Below are 25647 nucleotides of genomic sequence, written 5' to 3' on the forward strand. Positions count from 1 at the left end.
AAGGTAGTAGTTTTTTTTTTTTTTTTTTTTTTAAATTTATTTTCTTTATTTTTTTGTCTGCGTCGGATTTTTAGTTGCGGCACGCAGGATGTTTCCGTTGCGGCACGGGCTCTTCATTGTGGCATGCGGGCTTCTCTCTAGTTGTGGCATGCGGGTTTTCTCTCTCTAGTTGTGGCGTGCTGGCTTAGTTGCCCCCCGGCATGTGGAGTCTTAGTTCCCTGACCAGGGATCGAGCCTGTGTCCCTTGCACTGGAAGGCGGATTCTTTACCACTGGATCACCAGGCAAGTCCCTAAGGTAGTAATATTTTAAATTATCATAAAAACTTTCCATTTTCACTTGGTTACAGGTAGTGCTGAGTTTGGCATTGGGTGGAGACCTTCCAGTCTCAGGCCATTGTTTTTCCTTATTCCTGCTTTTTCTTCATAGTAGTTGCTTTTCCCTGTTATCTTTTAATTACATGGGAGGTATATTTTCATTAGAGAAAATTGGAAAACAGGCATAAACAAGAAAATATGCAATTAAAACTGTGTTAAATTTTATCACCTAGCAATAACTCCTAAGTTTTGGAGTATATTTTTCCGGATTTTCCTCTGTGTTAAAAAATATACGTAAATCTGTGATATTGTTGAATGAAAGGTCTGTTTTCACCTCGTGGCACCTCCATAACCTCCTTCCCAGGATCTGTAGGGAGGGGTCATGGTCTTGCTCCCTGTCCATCAGTAGTTCACACCAGACGGGGTGTGGGGAAGGACAGGCGGCCGCTGGTTGTAGCCCAGCTGCCAAGATTTTCAAAGGAAGTAAGGACTTTTGGTTGGCAGGGCAGTTGCTTTCACATCTGTTCTTTTAGGATTCTCTGCAGTTACTCAACACACTGTGACCTGGGCTGCCCCTTTCCTTCTCCAAAGCCCTGTCCCCGAGGCCTGGCAGAGGCTGGGGCCATGGGGGTCATGGGAGCCAGCCCCCTGCCCTCTGGCAGGCTGTGCCACCAGCATGAAGCAGGGTGGTTCCTTTTTCCTTGTCTGGCATTCTAACTGAGACAAGCAGCAGCTGTGCAGATTTCTGCACAGGAGGGGCAGTGGCTAAGTAAGGGAGCTGAGTTTGGTTGCAGAGGTGCTGTTTACTTATTAACACATGTGTCTCCTTGGAGCGGCTTTGCATCTCACCCCTTAGGACCACCACTGATTAGGAGTGAGGGCCTTTGTTCCATCCTATAACTTGTAACTGGCTGCATGACCTCAGTCGGCCCCTTCTCTGGACTGAAGGAGTGAGCCAGAGCATCTCCATATGTTCCCAGCCTGGGGAAGGAAGGGATCCTAGCACATCCCTGAGTTTGCAGTCGACTGGGAAGAGACGATGGCAGAGGGGCCAGAGGTGAGTCACTGCATTGGAATGCACCCCACCTCCCCCCAGTGTGAAAAATCATTCTGGGAGGAGGGTGAGTGACGGGACCACAAGGCTGTGCCTGCCTCGGTGAGGCTGTCTCCTCGGGGATCTCCTGGCCCAGAGCGTGGAAGAACTGGGGGCCTGGAGGAGTGGGGCCAGCAGACCTGACACCACTACTGAGCCAGACTGCTCTGTCCTCCCAGGCAGGGGGAGTGCTGCTGTCTGCACAGAGTGGGTTCTGTGTTTCTGCCTTATGTTCTTGTTAGGGGATTCTGAGTGCAGATCAGTTTGGCAGAGATGTCGTGAAGGCCTCCTAAGTGCCTGGTACTGGGGATGGGTGGGTCTGCTGGAAGAGCGGAGGTGCCCCCCTGTCTCTCCTGATCAGGTCGGGATGCTACAGTGAGAGTGCATCAGTCCAGTCTTGACGGGGACTGGAGGATCTGCTTCCGAGGTGACTCAGTCACATGGATGGCAGGTTGGTGCTGGCTGTGGGCAGGAGGCCTCAGTTCCTCACCACAGGGCTACTTGAGTGTCTCACGACACGTTGGCTAGCTTCCCCCCAGAGGGAGTAATCCAAGAGGCAGCAAGGTGGAAGCCAAAGTATTCTTCATGACTTCAGAAGTCAAACATGTGATTTCTGCAGTATTTTGTTGGTCGCCCAGGTAATGTGGGAGGACACCATACAAGGGCGTGAACACCAGGAGGCAAGGGTCATTGGAGGCTGACTACCACTGTGGCATAGATGAGCCCAGCAGCTTCCAGCTCATATCCTCCCAGCCTAGTGAAATGAGAGCATCTTCTTTTTCCAGTTAGTTCCAACAAAAGTCCCAGAATTCAACATTTTGAGTCACATGCCCGTTCCTCAGTGAACACTGATCAGGAGCCCACCCCTGAAGGGCTGGTTCTCCATAGGAATAGGGAGCTGTTACTAGAAGTGAAAATGGATGCTACAGAAGGAAGGTAACAGTGTATATCCTCTAAGGAGAGGCCTGTGGCACTGTGGCCCAGAGGGGGCGACGATGGGGCATTGCTTCTTGAAAGAGGTGGCGTTTGTACTTGTCTCGGCAGGATGAGTAGCATTTTGACCATTCCTGGTGGCAGAAAGGCTTGAGCCAAGGTATAGCAGGGTGAGGCAGCTGGATCATGGGGTTAAAGGAGATCAGGATGGAAAGACGAATTGGGCCAGGTGTGGAGGCCCGAGAGGAGGAGCCAGGACTTGACTCAGGAGGTACCGTGAAGCCATGGAAGTTCTTTGAACAGGACAGGTGTACAGTAGGGCCAGGATCTAGGGTTTATTACTTTTTTTGTTGTTGTGGTATGCGGGCCTCTCACTGTTGTGGCCTCTCCCGTTGCGGAGCACAGGCTCCGGACGCGCAGGCTCAGCGGCCATGGCTCACGGGCCCAGCCGCTCAGCGGCATGTGGGATCTTCCCAGACCGGGGCACGAACCCGTGTCCTCTGCATCGGCAGGTGGACTCTCAACCACTGCGCCACCAGGGAAGCCCAGGATCTAGGGTTTAAAACTGAGAGAGCACCCTCTGCCCAGCCTCCCTTGTCTTCAGCTGTAACTGAGCACTTACTGTGTGCCTTATACACATTTCTCACTAACCCTCACGGCCTCCCAAGGAGCTGGATGATGTTGTCCTGACTTTACAGATGGGCTCCTTGAGCGGCCAAGGTCACTTGATGGGGACTCTGATTGCAGAGCTCTCAGCCTCTTCATCCCACATTCATGGGACAAGGGACTGGGTTGGGGGTGAATCGCCAGACCTGATTGCTCAGACCCCTCTCCGGGGTGTGGTGACTGTAGTATTGATGGTTTCCGTGCTCACACTCCCTCTCATAAATCTGCCTGGAGTTTGAAACACGCTGGGGTGCTGTGGGGTTTCTTCCCAAGGGGAAAGGGATTGACATCTGGGTTTGTCAAATGGGGCCAAACTATGTGCTCAGAGCTCAGTGTTATTTGTCTCTTGGTCGACGGCCAACTGTGTCTGCCTTGTTTTTGCTGCAGTTTTATTCTTTCTTGCCCACTATTTCACGGCCTTGCCACTCTCTACAGCCTATTGCTCCCACGCACCAGTCAGGGATTGGCTGGGCCATCTCCCGGGCCTGGGACGCCCTCTCTTGGGTCCCCTTCTTCAGGGAGGCCCTGAACCTCCCCCAGGTGGGTGAGGTCTTTCTCCCCTGAGCTCTGGACCACATATCTTGCCTTCACGGACGCTTCTCCCAGATCTCTGTGCCATGTCATTGGTGGTGGGCACGCTGTGTCCAAGACACGCTTGTGTCCCCAGCACCAGAGAGGAGTCCTGCCCACGGGGGGGGAGGGCGGGTGCTGCTGAGTGGAACAGGAGAGGGTGGGGCTGTGCTTTGCGCCTGGCACCTTGAGCGAACAGAAACCAGTCTTCCCTGCCTGATGCTGAGAAAGCCCGCAGTTGCCCCTCCTTTGGGGAAGTTTCGCTGGCAGGTTTGGGAGCACCAAGTGCCAGGGCTTGGAGATCTCGGGCGAGGGCACCTGCCAAGGAGGGCATAGTGGGATCTGGATCAGCCTGTCTCCAGGGAAGCCCTTCTTTGCTCCTGGGGAGGGTCATGATGTGAGTGGTTGAGAGAGCCTAGGTCATAGAGTCAGACAGACCTGAGTTTGAATTCTGGCTCTGCCTTTTTTTTTTTTTTTTTTTTTAAAGCTGTGTGTGCTTGGGCAAGTGAGTAGCCTGAGTCTCAGTTTTCTCTTCTATAGAATGGGCACAATAGCGGGACCTCCTCATGAGGCTGTGCATGGTGCCCAGCACACAGTCAGTGTTTAAATAGTGATCCTGGGTACGTTAGCCTGTGTGCACAGGTCCTGCCTGCTGGGACCTCGCAGTTGGTATGAGGGGTGAGGTGTCAAGTGCCGGGGTCTGGGCCTCGGGGTGCAGCAGGTCAGCAGAGAAGAGTCTGCTTCCTCTGAGGAAAGAGCTGGAAGGGAGACCTGGGGAGGGCAGGACGTGTCAGCTGGGAAAATTGGACACCGTTCCCTACTTTGTTACTGAACAGTAGGGTTTACTGTCAGGATAAAAGGTAGAAGATGATCCCAGGTCCCCATGTCTCATGCTCAGAGGGCTCCCTGAGGACCAGGAGGTGCTTTCCCCCTCTGTTTTGGGAGGTCTGTGCGCCCTGCTTCCCAGTCCCTCCTAGTCTCCTGCCTCACCACTGAGCATCCCATGACCCCAGTGGGGAAACTGAGGCTCAGAGCCTTGTGTGAGTGGCGGAGCCAGGATGCGGCTCCCTGCCCGGCCGCTCTTGCTTCTAATTGCTCATTAGGGAGGCGTTTACTCCCTGCCTTCATAAGCTGTCGCTGGGCTTCTCATGCAGGCTTTTGGTCCTTGTTTTGTTTTTTACTTCTTGAAAATGGTTCCAGCTTAAAGCTTCCAATTTCCATGAAGTCACTGGAGTCAGGAGCCTGGCCTGACAGCTCTCCCCCTCCTGTTGAGGGCTCTCTGGGGCTGGGAGAGCCCCACTACACACCCCGAGAGGCCCTGAGCTGAGGGTTGAACGTGAGGCTTTCTGCTGCTCCCACCGCCAGAGCAGGAAGCTGTGGGTCCCAGATGTGAGTCACTCTCATTAGGTAGCTGGTAGAACGAGCCTTCACACGTGTGAGCCTGGACACTGGCCTAGGAGGGGCAGGCGGCGGCCACTTCCACACTGGCTCTGACCCTGGCCCAGCTGCCGAGGGGCCCTGGAGGAGAGCCAGGTAATGTGGGGAGGGGAGCTGGAGCACCATGTGTCCTAGTGGCCTGGGCCTGAGGGGACCGCTGGGCAGCGCCCCTCCCCACCAGGCGGGCCTAGCCTGGGAGTGGATGGACAGGGTCTGGACTGGAGGTAGGGGAGGCTTTGGAGGCTGCTGGGCAGACGGCAAGGTGGGGGGGCTTCTGGACGAGAAAGAGATGCCTTGTCACCGGCTCTTCCTGGCCTGACTGGAAGGTGCTGTTATGACTGTGGTGGTGTTTATTTGGCTTGGTCCACCTAGACTGCCGTGACTGTCTCTCAGGTGCCCGAGTTTCTTTACAGGGTTGTAATTTTACATTTACAAGTACACTACTTTTCTCAATGAAAGTAAAAGTTAACTGGGGAAGTGCAACTGAATTTATGTTGTTAGATTGAAAAAGAATAAGCAAAAACCAAACCCTGAAAGTGATGCATGCCCATGAGGCAAAGAACCAAGATGCCTCAAGAAAATGGAACAGTCTCTCTTTCCCTCCAAGTCCTCCTAGCCCGAGGTCCCGGGACCACCAGTGTGGACCGTGGGGAGTGGGTCTTTCTGGATCTTCCTGCCCACTCATCCAGACACACATGCACAGACACAGGTTGAAGCAGGCATCTCCTGTCCGTGTCATCACATGGGGTTCAGGACAGCTGGCCCTGGGGGCTTCCTTCCTGGCCAGCCCGGAGGGGAGGGGGAGGGGAGGGGGTTGGGAAAGCAGAGGCCTGGGCTGGGCCTCTGGGAGACAGAACCCCGGTCCGCAAGGCCTGGACGGGTGCCTGGAATGGCTGTGTGACTGTGGGCTGTCACCGGCTCTCTGCCACGGACGTGCAGGTGGACGATGTGAGGGGGTGACCAGACCAGCGTTTCTCGGGGTGGGGACCCTGCTCCTCAGACGGTGTAGCCTGGATGTGGGTGAACAGGCTTCACGTGTAGGTATTCATTTTCATACATTTCAGAAAAAAAATTTGGAAATAGGACATTGGATCTGTGACTTCATGCACGTATTTTTGCCTTGGACAAGGCCGAAGAAGACACAGAAATGAAACGGGTAGACTTAAGAGGAAGTATAGTGGGACTGGCTCCACAGGAAGTGCGGGCGTCCAGCGGGGCGCGGAGTCTGGAAGGCCCGTCTGAGCGCCCTCCGTTCTGACCAGGCTGCGGGCCTCCCCGCTCCACGTGGGCCCTGGGCTCCCTGGAGTTTTCCTGTGGCTCCTGGTGTAGGGGAGGGGACGCTCAGGTTGTGCACATTCTCTGCCCACAGTGGGGAAGGTGTGAGCTTTGGGGGGGAAGTCGCCAGTGGTCATTCATCGAAAAGAAGTGACTGTTTACTGGCGGCCGTTTTCCCAGGGGTCGGGGGTGAGGGTGGTCTCACGGGGCCTCTTTGCCAGGAGTGGGTCTGGGGAGAGGCAGTCTTCCTATGGGCCCTACGGGGCTGGGGGCTGGCACAGTGAGCCGGGGGTAGGGGGTGGGGAACGGGGCAGGAGTGGGGCTTCCACACAAGCCAGAGGTGCTTCTCAAGAGGAGACAGAGGCCCAACTTGACACCACTTTGGGCATGTGCACCCCCCTTTACAGTTTGTAACTATTGGTCTAACCCATTCCCTGCCTCCCCGCCACCCTGTGTGGTAGTGTCGTCTGTCCCCAGTTGACAGAGGAGAAGCCCAAGGCCAGCAGGGCACCGTCTCGTCCTGGGCCACACAGGGAGTCGGTCCCCGGGGGCGTCCACTTGCACACACCACCTCTCACGGAGAGCCGCCGCGTTCGAGGCCTGGGGTTGGGTAGGGACGCTGTGCCTTTGGGGAGGCTGGTGGGGGGCAGCACAGCTGAACAGGGGCTCTGGGTGGCTTTGGAGGGCTGGTGCGGGGGAGCCTCCCTGGCGGAGGGTCTTGCCTGTCCCCGCTGCGGGGTGGCTGGGCTGAGTCAGGGCTCGCGCCCCAGCTGGGCCGTGGGTTCTTGGACCCGTGCTCGAGTCCTGCCTCAGCGGGGAGGTGGATGACCCAGCCCTTTGCATTTTCCATGACTTGCCATCCCACCATTACCAGGGGTCATGAAGGGGTGGCCGGTGGCCTGTCCCTCACCTCTCTCCTCCTGTCCTGGGCACATCACACTGAGCAGAAGGCGGCTTTCCACATCCCATTGCCCAGGCCAAGGGCAGTGCTTAACTCGCCCGGGAAAGTTCCAGGGCCCCCTGAGGGAGCAGGCAGAGTGGGTCACACTGGGCACCTGAGTCCGAGTGGCCAATTCTAGCCTTTTGTGGGGTCGGGTCTTAGGGATGAGAGGGAAGTGCTGATGGTGGACCTTTGGGGCGTTTACTGCCTTTAAAAAGGCCTGTGTAGAAAGAGCTGGGAGTTAGTTTGGCTCAGTGAATGAGGCCTTGGCGTCTGAACAGTCGCCAGAGGAGCTGGGTCTTCCGGAGGTCACCACGTCCAGCCCGTCTCCAGGCAGAGCTGGGTGATGGCCTGGGTTCAGCCGCACTGTGCCTCTTCCCGGCAGCGTGCGAGATGAGCAAGGGGCTGAGCTAGTTTCTTGCATCTATAAAATGGGCTGCTCATGGTACCCAACGTGCCAGGTAGTTGTAGGATTAAACGAAGGGACGTACGTGGTACGGCTGGCACAGAGAAGCCACTACCCAAGTGGAGGTGTTTGTCATTACTGCCCCGTCCTGCCTTGGGTGGGAGGGTGGACCTCCCTAGGGAAGGGAGCCTCGGAGGTGAGGATGGGCAGGGCCAGCTGAGGGGTGTCACTGAGAGGCCTCCCTGGTAGCCGGTAGCCCTTGGGGTAATCACTGACTCTCTATTCCTCAGTTTCCTCATCTGTAAATGGCAGCGCCCAGGCAGGTTGCTGGGAAAGTTAAATGCGTGAAAAATGCTTCCCAGGCATCTGAGACCAGCAAGCCGAGGCCTAGAGGTCCCTGGCAGTGGCGAGCCCCCCAGCCTGTGTGTGTGGAATCCTGCCAGCCCCTCCAGGGGTCCTCCAGCTCTGCCCCCACCCTCCCAGCTGAGCCTGCTTGCGGAGTCTCCACTTGCCCACCTGTGGCTCCTGCCAACACCCCCCAAGGAGGGTGGCACGGTGCCCACCTGACAGCCGCTGGCATCTGGCTCAACCTGCCGCTGCCCACGCATTTCACAAGGGGCTGCGTCATGGCTGGGGCATTGCCCAGTCCCGGGCGCAGACCTGCTGGGCTGAAGCACCTCCGTTCCCTGGGTTGCCCTTTCCCCACGCTCACACCCACCCCAAGCCTTCGAAGGAGGACAAGGTGTCGGGATGGGGCGGGGCGTGAGCCCTGGGCAGAGGTGGCCTCATTCCCTCTTTGGTTACCTTTCTCGCCGTGATGCCTGGGATCGTCGTTTCTCCCTGCACGTGCTGATCTCTGATGAGTGTATTTCACAGGCGTTTTCTGGGGCACTAAATGCTGTGCTGGGGGATAGACCTGAGCCCACCCTGTTGTGAAGATGGGGTGGGACAGCCCTGGAGAGGAGGCCCGTGGGGTTCCTGGGTTCCTCTTACACACATGTCAGTGAGTTCCTCCTGTCTGGTGTCACGTTTGAACCCCTTCTCCTGGCTTTTGCCCCCCTTGCCGTGTTGGTGAGCCACCCGCCCGCCCCCAGTTCTATGTCTCAGGCACTCCGGGCCCACCCCCTGGCTTGGGTGGCAGGTCGGCTTGCCCCCTCTGCCCTTTGAGTGCTTCCCCACCTCGAGCCCCCTTTTGCCTCGTGTCACCCCCTCAGGGGTCCTCGGGCTCAGGAGAAGACGGGGTGCAAGTGTGTCTGCTCTACTCGGCAGCCTCCCCCTTCCCCCTGGGCTCTGCTGGGCGCACCAGGAACACCCTCCTCTTTGTGTCTCTGTCTGCCCACCCGCCTTGAGCTCTGTTACCCTGCAGCTGTGCCTGAGGAAAAAGAAACAAACTGAGGCCTTTGTTGTGGGTGCCCTGGTCCTCAGACGTGATCCTGGCCCCCAAGGCCCACCTTCTCTTGCTTTCTTCTGAGCTGGGCTGGAGGTGATGGGGTGGATGACCCAGGGGGGACTCGTGCCCACTTGGGGGTGGCAGCGTGGCAGGCCTGGCTTTTGGGCGTCGTGAGGCCCCCGGGGGTGTGTGTGTGTGTGGTCAGTGGTGCCACCACCCACCTTCAGGACCCAGAGTACCTGCCGGAGGCCTCTTTGTCTTCCAGGAATCCAGGCCTTCTTGCCCTTGGAAGTGGCTTAGTTCACTACCTCAGGTGCAGCTGACTTGGGTCGACGGTTCCTGGCATCACTGGCTGGCCGAGCAGGGGGAGGCCCAGGATCCAGGGCTGCGGCCTTTCTCTGCACAGATGGGGAAACTGAGGCCCAGAGGGCTCCACAGCCCCGGGGCGAGTGTGTTTTCCTGGTCAGGGCTGTTTGGAGGCACATTTCCCTGGCCTCGCTCAGTGGGGGATGTGGATTTGGGGTGGTCGTCCTCTCCTCCTGGCCTCTCTCCTCATCTCTGCAGTAGTCAGGCTGACCCTATCCCTGCGCACCTCCCTGCTGTGCGGGCCAGGGACCTCCCGGGCACGCCCACCCCTGCTGCCCAAGCCCTACTCCCTGGCCTCTCCTTCGGGCCCCATCCGCCTGGGGGAGGAGGTGCCCTTTGAATAAGTCGTCTGGAGGCGTTGCTTTAATGGGGTCCTGGGCTAATGGGGAAGTGTCCCCTTTTGAAATAGACTCCCTGGAAGGGGTGCCTTAGTGCCAGGCAAGGCCTGGGACAGGGGCTGGCACCCCGGCATCCCTTTGTCAGACCCCGCTTTCTGAGCAGGGGACCAAGAGAAGAGAAGAGCTGCCTTTTGGGGGCTGACAGGAAGTGAGGCTGAGACCCCTAGGACTCGCAGTGTGTCCCCCAGGTCTTTGTTGTTGAGGTCTTTGTTGTGGGTGCCCTAGTCCTCGGCCGTGTTCCTGCCCCCCAAGGCCCACGTCCTCTCTCTCTGTCTCTCCTGGGCCCGGCTGGAGATGATGGGGTGGGAGTAATGTCAGAGTTTCTCAGGCCCACCCCTCCTGTTTGGAGCCAGTTGGGGCGGACCCATGTAACAGCACTCCCTGTGTGCCAGCCTCTGTGTGAGGCCCTTGGGCATTCGGTACCATCACCAGTCCATTCTACAAATGAGAAAACCGAGGCCCAGAGAGGTTAATTAACGTACCTCAGGTCACACAGCTCCTCTGATGTGGAGCTGGGGTTCTCGCCTGTTTGGTCTCAGAGCCTGTGCTCACAACCACTAGGCTGCCCGGCCAGAGGCTGGGCCCTCTCCCACCCTGGCATTTCTTTGCCTCGTGTGGCTTCTTTGGCACACGTGTCTTCCCTCCCCGCAACATGGGCTCCCAAGGGACCCTGCGTCCATCTTGTTTGCTTCAGCACTTCACCTGGTACCTGGCACGGGCAGGAGCCCAGTGGGCACCTGTTGGATGGCAGCACGGGAGCCTTAGGCTGGGGCCTGTTTTCCTGTGGTAGAAACAACACAGCAAGGTTGGCCCCCTTCCATGTGCGAAGTTTCTGGATTTGTAAGGAGTTTTTTAGCCACAAGGTCATTTCACTGCCAGAACAGGCCGGGGAGTGGGGGAGTGTTTTCGTCCCCATCGCTCAGGTGAGAAATTGAGGCCTGAGAGGCAGGTGACGTGCCAAAGCTCAAGCAGATGGGACTAGGGACCCCAGGGTTGGGGGCCAGACCCTGCGGTTCAGGGTGGGCTGTATTTGACTCAGTTCGTGAATTTGGGGTTTGAGTGTCCGCTGTGTGCCAGGCACTGTTGGGTCCTGAAAGCAGGGCAGCGCGTGGCCAGATATCGGCCTTGGTAGAGGCATCACGTGATCAGGCAGCGACAGGCCAGGGGCCCTGTTCTGTGGTGGGAAGTGCAGGCACTGAGTCAAGGCTGGGCAGCCCTCCTGGAGGAGGTGGCAGCTCAGCCTGGCTCTCAAGGGCCGGTAGGAGTTTGCCAGGCAGAGGGAGTTTGGGGGTGGGGAGGTAGGCAGTGCTTTTAGACTGTCTTAGCCTGGAGATAAAAGGGTGGGGCTTGTTTGGGGAACCGAAATAAGTCAAATCACACAGCCGAGAAGAAGGTCTCAGGAAGCCCTGGAGGAGTTGGTTGGCTGGGGGTGAGCAGGACGGGGCTCGTTGTCTTTGGGGTCGCGGACAGGCGTGGGGAGCCCTGGTGGAAAATCCCAGGGGAGGCTTGGGTTTGGGGGGCATGTGGCTGCCGGAGACTGAGCCTCCATCACGGCGACTTCCTGTGCCCAGCGGAGCCTGGAAGGAAGGGGTGCCCAAGCAGGAATGGGGAGCTTGGGCTGGGGGGACAGCCGTGGGGAGGGGCTCCCGAGCCCCTGTGTTTGTGGCTTCGGAAGCCGGGCTTTTAGGGGTGCGGGGGAGGTCGGCTGGGGCCACTTCCCCTGCAGAAGGGCTCTTCCGGGCTCTGGGCTGGGCTTTACCAGGCAGCCCTCCCGCCCCTGTCCCCCATGTGCCCCTTTGACCTCGCACAGTCCCCAGGAAGCCTTGGGGAAGGGGGGTCTTAGCATCTTGGGTTAGGGCCGGGCACTCTTGGTGGCTGGTGTGGCGGGAGTCCGAGGGAGGACCTCTTGGGGAGGCACTGGCTTTGGGAGCCAGACTAGATAGACAGTGATGCCTCACGGGTGCTGGGGAGGCCACGGCCCCGACAGGGCCTGCTGAGCTCTGCGTGGAGGTGCCTCTCCATGTGCCTTTCCCGCTGCCCTCTCTGTGGCTAGCTTCTCTGGTAGTCTCAGTGAGAAGGGACCTCGCACACCCTGGGGGCCTTCCCTGCCCCTGGAGGAATCAGGCCCAGAGAGGGCCAGAGGCAGAGCGGGGCTGGACCTTAGGTCTCTATCCCCCGCACTGCTTTGCTTATGTCAGGTGGGGAGACTGAGGCAGGGGGCACTTCGCAGCCCTGTGGGAGAGGCAGGAAGTATGACAGGAGGGTCTTTCCTGGTTGGTATTTAGTGCCTTTTCCCACTTTCTCTTCCCCAGGGCAGATTGCTTCCCCAGCTGAAAACTGCCCTAGGGCAGGGCCTCCTCCAGTCTTCCCCGAATGCTACCCTGAAGGCCAAGGTCAGGGCTGGTTCCTGTGCGCCCACGCAGCCCAGCCCAGGGGAAGGTGGAGGCGGGGGAGTTGGGGCCCAGCTTGAGGGAGCTCCCAGGCTCTCAGAAAAGGGGCAGATCGTGGCCTCTGTGGGCCACAGTTGCCTAGGGAGTCTTCTTGGGGGAGGATCCCTGAGCCGAGTCTTGGAGATGCCAAAGTCAGCATTTCCCCAAGAGGATCCCTTAGAGATTTAATGCAAAAAGGGCCTCGTGAACCAAAAAGACTGGGAAATGCTTAGCTGTGTTCATTAATTCAGCAGCTTGCTTTCCTGCAGGACTTCTCAGAACCTTGAATTTGCTAATGTGCACAGGGTATCTTTAGAGAAGGAGGAAGAGAATGCGAAGCCCAGCACTGCCTGTGACCAGAAACTGGTGTGCGTGTGGCTTTTCACGGCCCTGCTGTTGGGCAGGGCACACCTCAGGAAATGCAGACGCAGGGTTAGGAAGGAGTCTGGGCCTTGGAGTGGGCAGCTCTGAGTTTGAATCCCAGCCAGGAGGCTTTGGACGAGGAGCTTAGGATCCCGGAGTTGGTTCCCCTGGCTGGAAACAGAGGGAGAGCACCCTTAACCCGCCCTGGGGGTCTGGATGCAAGGACCTTGCCTCTTCCCTGCAGGTGCTTGGAGGCTGATGGCAGGGGCGCCTCCCGTCGGGTTTCCTGCCCTCTGTCTCCCAGTTGGGTTCAGGGTGTGCAGAGCGTGTCTGGAGGGCCGGGCGTTGTGTTTCCTCTCCTCTCCTCTCCACAGCCCTAGAGGCCTTGGGGTGAGGACCCCGTGCTGCCTGGAAGCTCTCTCTGGCTCAGGCCCACCTTCCCGCTTTCCTTGACCCAGTGGACAGCTGCTCCCTTGAGGTCCAGCTAGGCTCTGCGTGGGCGTGTGAGCCCACGCGATGCTGATGCTGCTTGTACCCCAGAAAGCAGTCCCAAGTTCCTGACACTGCTGTATCCACCCCAGAGGCTAGGCCACTTCCAGAGCAGGGAGGGGGCCGGGGTGCCTTGACCTCTTTGGTGCCGAGGCTCATGACAGAGTGGGCTGAAGGGGAAGGGGCAGGTTCTGGGCCCACCCACAGCCCTTAAGGCCCTTTCTGCCAACTTGGTAGTACTTGTCGTCTTGACCTGGCGTGTTGTGCCAGGTGCAGCCCCCTCCCCGCCCCCCGCCACCGTGCTCTGCTTACATCACCTCCACTGAATCCCCTCAAAGCCCTGGGTGGTCTGAACGTTATTCTCCCTTTCTTTCAAATGAGGAAAGTGCGGCTCAAGGAGGATAAGTAACTTTTTCAGGGTCATGCGTCTTAGACCTGATGGACCTGGGGCTCGTTTTCCTTTTCTTCTTCTTTCATTTATAGGCTCTATTTATTTTTTGTGTATTCACATACATATTTTATAAATTTTTTTTAAAAAATTATTTATTTATTTTTGGCTGCGGTGGGTCTTTGTTGCTGTGCGCGGGCTTTCTCTAGTTGTGGCGAACGGGGGCTACTTGAGGTGCACGGGCTTCCCATTGTGGTGGCTTCTCTTGTTGCAGAGCACGGGCTCTAGGCATGCGGGCTCTAGAGCGCAGACTCGGTAGTTGTGGCTCACAGGCTCAGTTGCTCTGCGGCATGTGGGATCTTCCCGGACCAGGGCTCGAACTCGTGTCCCCTGCATTGGCAGGTGGATTCTTAACCACTGTGCCACCAGGGAAGTCCCCACATACATATTTATATATGTACACACACACACACACACACACACACACACACACACACACCGACAAACATGCCAGGAACACATCTTTCCATGTTAATAAACTTAGAGCGTCACTTCAATGATCAGTCGCTTTATATTGCCCTTTGAGTTTTTCTGTTAGGGTCGTTATTTTTTACTTTATGTATTTATTTAAAAAACGCTTTATTGAGGTATGAGTGACATACAAAAAGCTGTGCATTTTTATTGTATACAACTTCATAAGTGTGGAGATAAGTATACACCCGTGAAACCATCACCACAATCCATGCCATAAACGTGTCCCTCACAGCCTAAATTTTCCTCCCCCTTTTAGTTTATCATTATTATTTTTAAGATAACACATAAAATCTACCGTCTTGAAAAAAATTTTTTTAAATATATTTTTATTTAGTTTTGGTTGCATTGGGTTTTTGTTGCTGCATGCAGGCTTTCTCTAGTTGCGGCGAGCTGGGGCTACTCTTCGTTGCGGTGAGTGGGCTTTTCATCGCAGTGGCTTCTCTTGTTGCAGAGCACAGGCTCTAGGCACGCGGGCTTCAGTAGTTGTGGCACGTGGGCTTCAGTAGTTGTGGCTCGCAGGCTCTAGAGTGCAGGCTCAGTAGTTGTGGCACACGGGCTTAGTTGCACTGCAGCATGTGGGATCTTCCCGGACCAGGGATTGAACCCATGTCCCCTGCGTTGGCAGGCGGATTCTCAACAACTGCGCCACCAGGGAAGTCTCTTGAAAAAATTTTAAGTATTCAATACAGTGTTGTTAATGATAGGCACTATGTATATGGTCGATCTTGTTTTTTCTACTGAAAACTTAAAAAAAATTGCATAAGCTACATTATAACAATAGAAATAGAAACTGAAAATGAGGAGGAGTAAGATTCGTTCACTCTGACAAAGCAGCAGTTTTGGTGTTTCTGTGTCCTGGTTCAGTCCTAATCCATTCTAGGCGTGACCTTCACCATGTGCATTTTTCACAGGATACCCTTCCACAGTATGGTTCAAGCTGCTGCATCTTTTAGATAGCTGCATTGTATTCCACTGTAAGAACGTATTGTGATTTATCTTCCCCAGACTGATAACACATATTGTTTTCAGTGTTTTGCAATTACAAATAGTGCTGCAATGAATAATTTTGTACATATGTCAAATTTCACACATGGTGAAAGTGTTTATAGGATAAATTACTTGATGTAGGTTTGCTAGGTCAAAAGGTGTGTGTGTGTATTAGTGAGTCTGTTAGATATGATGAAACTGCCTGCCCCAGACGTTGTGCTGAATCACACACCCCCCAGGGGTGAACGTGAGTGTCTGTTTCCCCCCCGGCCTAGCCAACACAGATTTATGAAATGCTCTGATCTTTGCCAATTGGGTAGGTAGATATGGTTTTCCATAGTAGTTTTAATTTGCATTTCTCTTGTTATGGGTGAGGTCAGCTTCTTTCCAAATATTTAAGAGATTTGTATTGTCTTTCTGTGAACTTTCTGTTCATCCTCTTCTCCCATTTTTCTATTGGGTTATTGTTCTTTTTGATTTGTAGGAACTCTTTACATATGAGGGAGATTAGCTCTTTAGGGAGATAAAAATTGCAAATGTCTCCATAATCTCTTGCTCATCTTTTGATTTTGCTTTTGATAGTTTTTACTATGTAGAAAAAGAATTTTTAATTGTAATCGAATTTATCAGTCTTTTCATTGTGGCTTTTAGGTTTTGTGTCAGGTTAGAAAGGACTTACTCACTACAGCATTATATGAGAATTCTTTCATGGTTTCTTGCTCTTTGGAAATCATCCTGGTATAAATTGTGCCTCCAGCTTTCTCTCCCTCCTCTGGGCTCTGCTGACTTTTTAAATAGGCAACTTAGCAGTGCAGAAGTTAAGACTTAAACCTAAATCTTTCTTGCTCTTTCCAGGACAGTGGCTACTCTGGGTTAAATCTTCTGTCACCAGCAGAACCACTGTCTGGGTGGGCCGTGGGAAGCCCAGTGTTCTGCCATCTTGGGCAGAAGTAGCACCACATGAGGTCCCTGAAGGCCAGCTAGACTTCCCCTTTCTGTTCTTTGTTATCGAGGGGAAAGGGATCAGGAATGAAACATGGGCATGAAAGTTTTCATTCTAAAGGGGGAGCCTAGTGAAGATAGTACTTAAAGGAATGAATAACTAATGGTGGAATTTCAGGCAAGAGTTGGGGGAAGATATAGCTGTTCTTTCCAATATGGGAACCTGGTTGTTTAGTTGGTCAGTTAGTAAACATTGTTGCCTGAACACCTCCTGTGTGCAGAGCCCTTTGCAGACACCTGGGGGAAGGGGGCACCAAGGTCTGCCTTCTGAAAACTTGTGCCTGGAGCTGAGTTTCCTCTTGACACACAGAAGGTGTTAGTGCACATCTCCTGAAGGAGTGAATGCGTGAATCTCTGTCAAGATGCGTGAATGAATAGATGAACTCTTCCCAGGCAATTACTAACCATCATTAGAATTGGCACAGGAGATGGCAAACTGGATTTATTATCCTTGGCGGCTGGAGCCTTGCGGGGGAGGGGTGACAAGGTATTTGTGTTTTAGAGGAGAGATTGACTAGGGTAATGCCTAATCCAGAGGAAGAGTGGAAGGGAGGATTTCAGGAGCAAAGAACAATTCCCTACCCCACCCCTGGAATTAGCCCTCTGGGGCCAGATGGCAACACGCAGGCTTTTCAGCTTTTCCTCAGTTCTCTTTGTTTCATGATTTAACCTCCGTTCCTAGCCCAGCCCAGAGCTGGGCCTCAGAGATTTGACATAACCATCTCCTTTGGCAGAGGGAAAACCGAGGCCCGGATCAGGTAAGGGTCACAGAACACGTTAGTGGCAGAGCTGGGACTGGAACACAGGTCTCTAGACCCCAAGACTGAGTGACAGCTTGTGGTCCCTAGAGGCTGGGGTAGAGTCAGCCTGGGAGTTCTTGGGGAGCAGGGCTGTCTGGGGGCATATGCTATTGGGGGCTTCGGCTTTTGCTCCTGCCTGGTGGCTTTGCAGACTGTCGCCAGGAGGTGGGGAGATAAAGTGGAGGGTTGTTAGGGTCTCTGCCCCCTGTGCACCTCTGTCTCTCCTGTTTGGACCTCATGGTTGGGCTTCCTCAGCTCTAGGAATTGAGCCTTCCTTCTGGGCGCATTTGCTATTTTGTCCTCACAAACTTGGCCTGTTGGCCGTGAGGACCTGCGCCTCGCTCTCCCCCGAAGTTGGGTATCAGCACCTCAGTTTACTGATGAGAAAACTGAGGCCCAGAGTGTGAGAGACTCTGCCACTCCTATGGCCAAGGGTAGCAGAGCTGGAATTTGAACCCAGGCCTCCTCCCTCCAGGTACAGCTCACCTGCGGGAAGGTGTGATGCGGCAGGTACTTCCGGTTCTGGGGGAGACCCTTTTGTCTGTTTTCATCACCTTCCGCCCTAATGCCCGCCCCCCAGCCCCTCACCAAAGCTGCCCTGCCTGCTCTCTGCCACCTTTCTGCCCGACTCAGGACTCGAGTTGGTTGGCTCGTCCATCTGTCCGTCCCACAAGCATCTGCCAGGGCCTAGCTGCAGGACACAGACGTAAATCCCACCACGATTTGGTGAGACAGGTGCGGGGATGTTTGATAGAAGTCTCGGAAGGCCTCCCGAGGGGCGCAGATGTCCAGGAGAGAATGGTATGGGGAGGGAGGTTAGGCCCCGGCACGAGCTAAGGCTTGGGGAGGCCCTTAGTCCCATGAGGTTTTCTGGGTGCCCCTAGGTGCCAGGCCGGGGCTGGTGGCTCTCCTTCACAGAGCTCTGGGTCTCCTGAGGGAGGTGGCATTAACATGAGTCCCTCAGCAAACAGAAAGTCTGCCAGTGACCCAGCCCACCAGGCACTGGGCTGGCCTAGGGGGCAAGACTGTGCTGGTGGGTTCCTGGCAGCAGCAGTACGGTCACCTGGGCGGGGCGTGGGTACAGGGTCCGGCCTGAGGGGCTTGAGTGGGCCCTCTCCTCTCCTTAGGCCTGCCTGCCTGCCCCGCTTCACACCCCAAGGCCCCACTTCCCCTTTCTGGGGCCACCAGGCCCTGTACAGCTCAGGGGCCTGCCAGGGCAGGGCCAGAGGAAGCCGGGCTGGGTTCCTGCCAGTATTGCTTGGGTGAGGAAGTGGGTATCCTGTCTGTGTCTGTGAAAGCTGGGGTGGGCTAGAACTCCCCCAGGGGTGTGGTAGGGCTGGGGGTGCTGCCAGATCAGCCAGTCCCGCTGGGGAAGGATTTCCTGAGCACCCCTGAGGGCCCGGTCCTGCAGTCATAATTCGAGGTCCCAGCACCCTATCTCCAGCAGCTCTTCTAGCTGAGGAACCTGGACCCCGCCTGTCAGTATTTGGCAAGAAGACCCCAGTCCTGTCTTGTTGCAGGGAAGGGAGAAGACGGTGTGTATGGGGTAGTTCAGAGGGCTTCCTGGAGGAAGAGGCCCTCCTGGATCTTGCTGGCTTCGAGGAGGCTCCCTGGCATGGCTGCCTCATCTTGCCCCTGGAAGGCAGAGGGAGGTACCTTGATGGAGTCCACTTTGCCCCCCACCCTCTGTCTGGGGCCTTGAAGGGGGAGGGCAGAAAGGGGTTGGCATTTTGAGATGTTATGGGCTCTTTGAATGTCAGCATTGGGAGGGTGACGGGCAGGACCCTGAGTGGCCTGTATTCAAATCCCAGCTCTCTTTTACTAGCTTTGTGACCTCAGGCAAGTAACTGAATCTCTCTTTGCCTCAGCTCCCACATCCATAAAACAGACACAGCAGTCTTACCTACAGGGCAGGGGTGCAGATTTAGAGAGACTACAGTGCCGGGAAACAATAAGCAGTCAGTAGATTTTGTGATGGTCTGTCCTGCTCAGTCACAGGCCCTGCGGCTGCGGGGAGCTGAGTCCGCCAGGATCGCTTGGGGGAAGAGATTGATTCCGCCGGTATCAGTTTCTACCTAAGTACGTCCCTCCGCTCCCTAATCCCTCCTGCAGCCTTGGGCCCCCTGCTGCCCTGCTTAGTTTGGGACACGGTGACAGAGGTATGAGCTGGGGTGGGGATGGTGAAGGGTTCCCCTCCCTGGCCGGCGTCCCTCCAGAGGAGGTCTTAGCCAGGACTGGCTGCGTCTGCAGGGGCCCGCTCTCACCTTTGAGCTAACTTCTCCCGACTTGGACTCATCAAGGGGCCACGAGGGCTTTCTGGACACAGCAGACTGGGGCAGGAGGCCCAACATGGACCTGGGGACTCTTGGTTGCAAGTGCCAGAAGCTCACCCTGACTTCACCTGGGAGGGGTATTGATTATCCCTTGGGAGGAAATACCTGGGGGTTGCCTGAGCCTCAGACAGAGCTGGATCTGGGGGCCCCAGCGGGTATGTTCAGGGCTCTGTCTCTCACCATTTCTCCGTGTGGGCTTCCTTCTCAGGTGGGCTGTCTACTGTGGTGGTTCAGGTGGCTGCCAGCAGCTCCAGGCCGCGGGCAAAGAGAGCATCTTTTCCTCGTGGGCCAGCAAACGTCCCAAAGAGTATTCTCACTGACATGGTTTTGGTCACATGTGCATCTTTAAACCAGTCACTGCGGCTTGGGAGAGACTGCGCTGAAGAGCCAGACCTGGGTCATGTGGCCCCTGAACCAGGGCTGAGAGGGGGCAGAGGACCATGTCCAGCAGAAGCGGGAAACACCCTCCCAACTGGACCCTTGGGGTCCCCCTCCTCCGTGAGATGGGGCTGCTCCCCTGCCAGAGTTATTGTGAGGTGTGAGTGATGGTGAGGGAGCCCTGGGAATCCAGCCTCTCCAGGTAAAAGGGCCTCGATGTCTCTGCTCTTGGTGTCTTTGGAGTTCACAAAGGACCCGCGGGGTGTGGGTGACGGAGTGACAGGGAGGCAGGGCCTGGCTTGACCTCAGGTCGGACTTACAGCCAGAGCCGCGCCCAGTGCTGGAGAAGACTGGCCTGAGAGGGGATGAGCTTCCCATCACCGAGGCCTGCGAGCTGAGCTTGCGGCAACACTTGTTGGAGACCTGGCAAAGGGGTTCATCCAGGGCCTCATAGGGGCCCTCCCAGTTATCAGCTGAGTTGGCAACTGGCAGAAGAACTGGAGATTGGACAGAGGGGCCTTGAAACCTGCCCCGACAGAGGGGCCTCTGGGTCTCATCCTGGAGAGGAGCTGGCCTGTGCAGGTGCCTCTCGGTGCTGGGTTGTCTGCAGGAGGGAGAAGTGCGGCCCTTCCTCCCAGCCCTGGCTCGTTCTGCCGGAGATGGACGGGGTCCCTGGGGGGCCTAGTCTCCGTGCCCAGTACTGCCCGTTGTCTGCCTCCTCTCCCGCCTGCCGTTGCCCAGGAAGTGGCCTAATTAGATCCCCAAGAGGAGTGTTTACCAGGCCTGAGTTCCCAAGACTCTCGGAATCTTCCAACTAATCCCTCTCTCTCCATGCCTGGCTCAGCCCGGCTTTGTGTGCCTGGAAGGGCAGGTTGGCATCTGGGGGTGAAAGGCTCCATGGTGTGTGTGTGTGTGTGTGTGTGTGTGTGTGCGCGCGCGCACATGCACATGTGCACACACATGCACACTTGTGCATGTCCTGGCCACCCACAGCTCTGCTCTGGGGGCTTTGTCTGGGGGATGGAGCAGCTGTGGGGAGTTGCCTTGGCTCCTTGGAGTTTGGGGTTTCTCAGCCTGGCAGTCCCGGTGCACTGGTGTTTGCGCCAGGCCGGAGGGACAGGCAGTGTTGTGTATACTTCTGACAACTGGTTCAGTCACTGGGACCTGCTGCTTCTGGAAGGAGCTCCATGGGGAAGCCTTTCTCAGTTCAGTAAGACAGTGAGGCTGGGCCAAGGAGCCCTGGTTTGGAAGCTGGCAGACTCAGGTTTGAATCCCAGCCCTTCTACCAACCAGCTCCGGCTGTGTAATCTTAGGCAAGGCACGCTCCCTCTCTGGGTTCAGTTTTGCCTCTGGGAAATGGCTGTAACACCTTGTCCTTAGCAGGTTATGAAGGTGAGAGTGGAGATGGATGTGCAGGCACCTGGCGTGACAGCATGACAGCTGTTTTACACGTGCCCGGGGGTGGGGGCTTCTCAGGGCAGGGACCTTACCTTGTTTTGTGACCCCTTTAGCACAGGGCTGGGCATATATGGTTAGTACTCAAAAAATGCCTCTTGTGGAACAAAGACTGCTGAGCGTAGCTTTAGAGGTGGCGAACTAGTGGGCTGTGCTATGCAAATTTTAGAGACTTTTTAAATCGAAGTAATGTTGATTTACAGTGCTGTGCAGATCTCTGCTGTGCAGCGAAGTGAGTCGGCTACACATATATTTATGTTCTTTTCCATTAGGTTTATCCCAGGAGATTGGACATAGTTCCCTGTGCTTTACGGTAGGACCTTGTTGTTTATCCCTTCTAAATGTAATAGTTTGCATCTACCAACCCCAAACTCCAGTGCATCCCTCTCCCTCCCCTCTCCCCCGGCAGCTACAAGTCTGATCTCTATATCTATGAGTCTGTTTCTGTTTTGTAGATACGTTCATTTGTGCCACGTTTTAGATTCCACATATAAGTGATATCATTTGGTATTTGTCTTTCTCTTTCTGACTTACTTCACTTAGCATGATAATCTCTAGTTGCATCCACGTTGCTGCAGATGGCATTATTTCATCCTTTTTCATGGCTGAGTAATATTCCATTGTGCATATGCACCACATCTTCTTCATCCATCCATCCGTCGATGGGTATTCAGGTGTTTCCACGGTTTGGCTGTTGGCACCAAGCACATTTTAGAACTCAGCTGGCAACAGTTGGAAATCAGTATTTCACGTAGAAATCAGATTTGTAGCTTTTGTCCAAGCACTTTGTACACTTTGGCGGTCCTGGCCCAACCCCCTCAGGGTTGCCTGGGTTAAACAGGTAGTTGCCGAGGCTTGTAGACACCTGCCTGGGCCCAGAAGGAGCAGAGGGGCCAGGACTCCTGGCAAACAGCCCTTTCCTCCACCCCCAAACATGTGGTTTTTCCATTTTGTTCCTGGGGTTTCAGGAACAGGAGCTCCCAGGTGGAATAGTGCCGCAGGTGACTCCCGATCCAAGGTGGCCCCAAGGTTACTCAAGGCAGTTGGCACTCACTGGGGGACTTCACTCAGACTCTGGGACTCTGGGTGCCCTGCTATTTTGCCTTTGGGGGCTCTGGACCAACTTTCCTTCACGGCTTCCACCAGTGGCCATTTGCACCCTTTGTGTCTGCCCTGAGCCTTCCCATATCTTACCACCTCCCTGCCCCCTGCCCTGTCCTGGTTCCTATAGCTGATGCAGGCCTGGAGGATGTTGGGGGCCTGGACTCCTGGTCCAGGGCTGCTCCCTTGACACAAGGTTCCTGCTGGGAATATGTCAGCCACCCCAAGCCCCAGTCGCTACATCTAGGGATTGCACATTTTTTTGGTAACTTTCTCTCCCTGGAGACTGGGAGTCCTAGGGGGAGAGAGAGCTAGCCTGACACACAGGAGATATAATGGGCCTGGTGTGCCATAGGCATGGTTAACGAGCTGTTTGGGAATAAAGGAATGGGCAAATAAATGCATGGTGCTGGGGAAAGAGGGAGCCCCTCTGGGCTAAGCATTGCAAGCCTGGGGTCCGCTCTCAACTTTGTCATAAAGGGTCCACCGTGTTCTTCTCTGAGGTTCAGTTTCCTTATCTATGAAGCGGAGCTTGCAAGGTTCTTAAATTCTTGTCAGTGGGCCCTTTTAGAAAAATTCAGTCTTACGTGGAAGCTTAACGTAACATGAATGCAAGGGGTATCCTCTGAGTGAAGCTGGCGTTAGTGTCTGAGACACAAGACTCATTGAGAAGTTCCAGTAATCGAGTGAGTGAGGTCTTTGCACAAGAACCATTGGAACAGAAGAAAGCCTGCGAACAGACTTCACATGCCTGGCCACCTGACTTAGGACAAAGGTGCCTCCACTAAAACTCTTGAAGGAAGGATGGTGGCTCCACGAAAGGCTGGTGGGGTAATTAGATATCCATTCAGAAAAAAGAAGCTTGGTCCCTGCCTCACACCATACACAAGAATTCCTTGAGATGGATCGGAGACCTACGTGTGAAAGTAAACTGTTCAAACTTCTAGAGCAGTGCTTTCCAGTAGAAGTTTCTGGATAATAGAAGGGCTCTATCTCTGTGCTGTCCAGTGTAATAAACGCTAGCTGTGTGTGGCTGTTGAGCCCTTGAAATGTGACTGGTGTGGCTGAGGGGCTGACATTTGTTTTTTAACTTTCAAAATGTTTTAAATGTAATCAAGCTATTATTATACTCAAAAAAATTAAGTGTAATTTATTAACTTCATCCCACCTTCAGTTCACATTTAGATTTCACCAGTCGTTTCAACATTTTTTTTTGTAGTTGCAGCTTTCTAGAATCAAAATCCAGGTAAAGTCCATTATATCGCATTGGGTTTGTAAGCCTTTTGAATTTATTTTATTCTGTAACATCCCCACTCTCTCTCATGGTACTGACTGGTTAATAACGGGCTATTTGTCCTGTAGGCCAGTAGTTTTCAAAGTGTGGACCAGCAGCTTCAGCGTCTTCTGGGAACACGTGAGAAATGCACGTTTCTTCTCAGGCCCCTTCCAGTCCTACTGACGCTGGGAATGCAGCCCAGTGATTTGTGTTTTCACAAGCCCTCCAGGATCTCTCCTGGGTACCACTGTTGTTGACTAGCCCACGTGGTAGATTTGGCCACCTCCTGCCACCATTTATCTTCTCCAAGTAGCCTCTATATGGGACTGAACTTCTAATTTCATTTTTAATAAACTTAAATTACATTTTTGATGGTCATATGTGGCTAGTGGCTACTGTATCGGACCGCGCGGTTCTCGGAAACACAGAAGACCAGCTTTATGACCTTGGGGTGGGCCAAGCTTTAAAGACCTAAAAGTTAGGTTTGGTTAAGGTTGATAAATCAGACCTGGGGCTATGAGGCCTGGCCTTGCTCTCGCCCGATGCCAGCCTTCCCAGTCCAGGTCAAATCTTGGTCTGCTTTGTGTCTCTGCAGAGCTGAGGACCCTGCATGTCTGTTCATTCGGGCCTGGATGCAAAAGCAGATGCGGGCTCTGCGGTGAGCAAGGCCTGGCGGCTGGAGCAGTGCAGGCCCCGTGTGTCCATGGAGCTGCTGGCTGAGGGGACTCCTGCCCCGCTCCGCCTGCCAGGCTCGGAGAAACCAGAGGCCTAGGCGCACAGGGGTGGGTGTCGGCAGACAGATGCTCCCCAGGCTGCGGGGTTTCCTGCGTGGACTGCTGGGCGGGTGTGCCAGAGGTGGAGGATGCCGGCCAAGGGGCGCTACTTCCTCAACGAGGGCGAGGAGGACCCCAGCCACGACACGCTCTACGAGAAGTACCGCCTCACCAGCCAGCATGGACCGCTGCTACTCACGCTCCTGTTGGTGGCCATCACTGCCTGCGTCGTCCTCATCATCATTGCCTTCAGCTGCGGGGTGAGTGGGGGCTTCCCTGGGCTCCAGGTCTCAGCTCTGATGCTTTGTATTTGTGAGGCCTTGGGCAAGTCATTATCTTCTTAAAGCCTGAGTTTCTGCATCTGTAAAGTGCTATGGAGCATATTTAGGCTGGAGGAAGACACATTTTTTAGTTTAATTTTTAAGTCTGGGGCGGTTTTAGATGTTACATTAATTTGGCCAAATAAATTACCCTCACTTTTCTCCACAATGGACTTTGATTTTACTGAAGGCCTGTGTATCACCGCTCCCACTTCCAGTACCGTGGCAGACATCATGCATCAATCCCGGCACTCTTTCTCACGGAGCCGGCCGGGGTGGGGGGGGTGTATGTCTCAGAATCCTTCTTAAGACAGCAGGCACCACTGATATTATCTCTGCCTTAGGCCTCGTCCTGCTATAGCCATTACCTCTGCGTGGCTGTTAAGCACTTGAAATGTGGCTAGTATGACTGAGGAACTGAATTTTCGATTTTATCTTTAATTATTGGAAATTTAATTTTGAATAGCCACATGTGGCTAGTGGTGGCTGTATGGGACAGTGAAGTTCTAGAAGAAAACATCAGAGACTACAGGCTGTTAACAGGGTGATATGTGTAAGGTGGCCAGCACCCAGTAGGTGCTCTGACGGTGCTGCCTGTATCTCTGTGGATGTAAACCCGAGGGCCTTTGTTTTGTCATTTGGCACATAGTTACTGAGCACCCACTGGGTGCTGGCCCCAGATTAGTCTCTGTGCTCATGGAGCTTACGGGCCTCTGGGGGAAACCAGGTGCTGTCCACCTGTGAACGTCTTGCCTGTTACCTTCTCCCCACAGTGTCACACTTCTGTACCTTTCCTTCAGCTCTTCCCCTGTCTGGGATGCCTTTGGTCGTATCTCCTCATAAACATCCATTCATTCTTTATGAGTTAGGAGCACTGGCCTCTCCCCCAGGAGGCTTTGCACAGCTTTGCTCCTGTGCTCTTGTACCTGTGCCCTGCAGGTGTGCACAGAGCTGCTGGGGACCCCGGGGGACGCCTGAGGGGGAGGGGTGGGGAGTGAGAACGTCATAGGGCTGGGCCCCACAGGTGACTGGGGAAAGGTGGTGGTGAAGGCACCCCTAGCAGAGGCAACAGCACAAAGCCTGAGGTAAGAAAGAACTTGATGTTTAGAGGGAGGGTGGACACCACCCACGTGGAGGAAGCAGCAAGTGACCTTGCTTAGGGCAGGCTGGACAGGCTAACCTGGCAGGCTTTCTGGAGGAGGTGGCACCCCGCTGGGGAAAGCTATGGC

The 25647-nt window shown here is 54.9% G+C and overlaps 1 protein-coding gene across 22 annotated transcripts in view; it reads left to right on the forward strand.

Annotated features, from left to right (window-relative positions):
- ADCY7 (adenylate cyclase 7) overlaps positions 1-25647 on the forward strand; it is a 79328-nt gene that overhangs the window by 8780 nt on the left and 44901 nt on the right. For 5 of the 22 annotated variants that reach the window (XM_089903001.1, XM_089903013.1, XM_089903020.1 and 2 more), the window contains exon 1: positions 11231-24358. In XM_089903001.1, the coding sequence (XP_089759127.1) occupies positions 24188-24358 (171 nt within the window). In that variant the 5' untranslated portion in view covers positions 11231-24187. Of the gene's footprint in view, positions 1-52; positions 5112-11229; positions 24359-25647 lie in introns of those variants that run through there. The other 17 variants (XM_089903006.1, XM_089903007.1, XM_089903008.1 and 14 more) reach the window with 10 other exon arrangements.

The sequence above is a fragment of the Delphinapterus leucas genome, chromosome 20, assembly GCF_059928025.1.
Source record: "Delphinapterus leucas isolate spDelLeu-1000000601 "Yukka" chromosome 20, BTC_Dleu_Yukka2, whole genome shotgun sequence".
NCBI classification, from domain to species: Eukaryota; Metazoa; Chordata; class Mammalia; order Artiodactyla; family Monodontidae; genus Delphinapterus; species Delphinapterus leucas.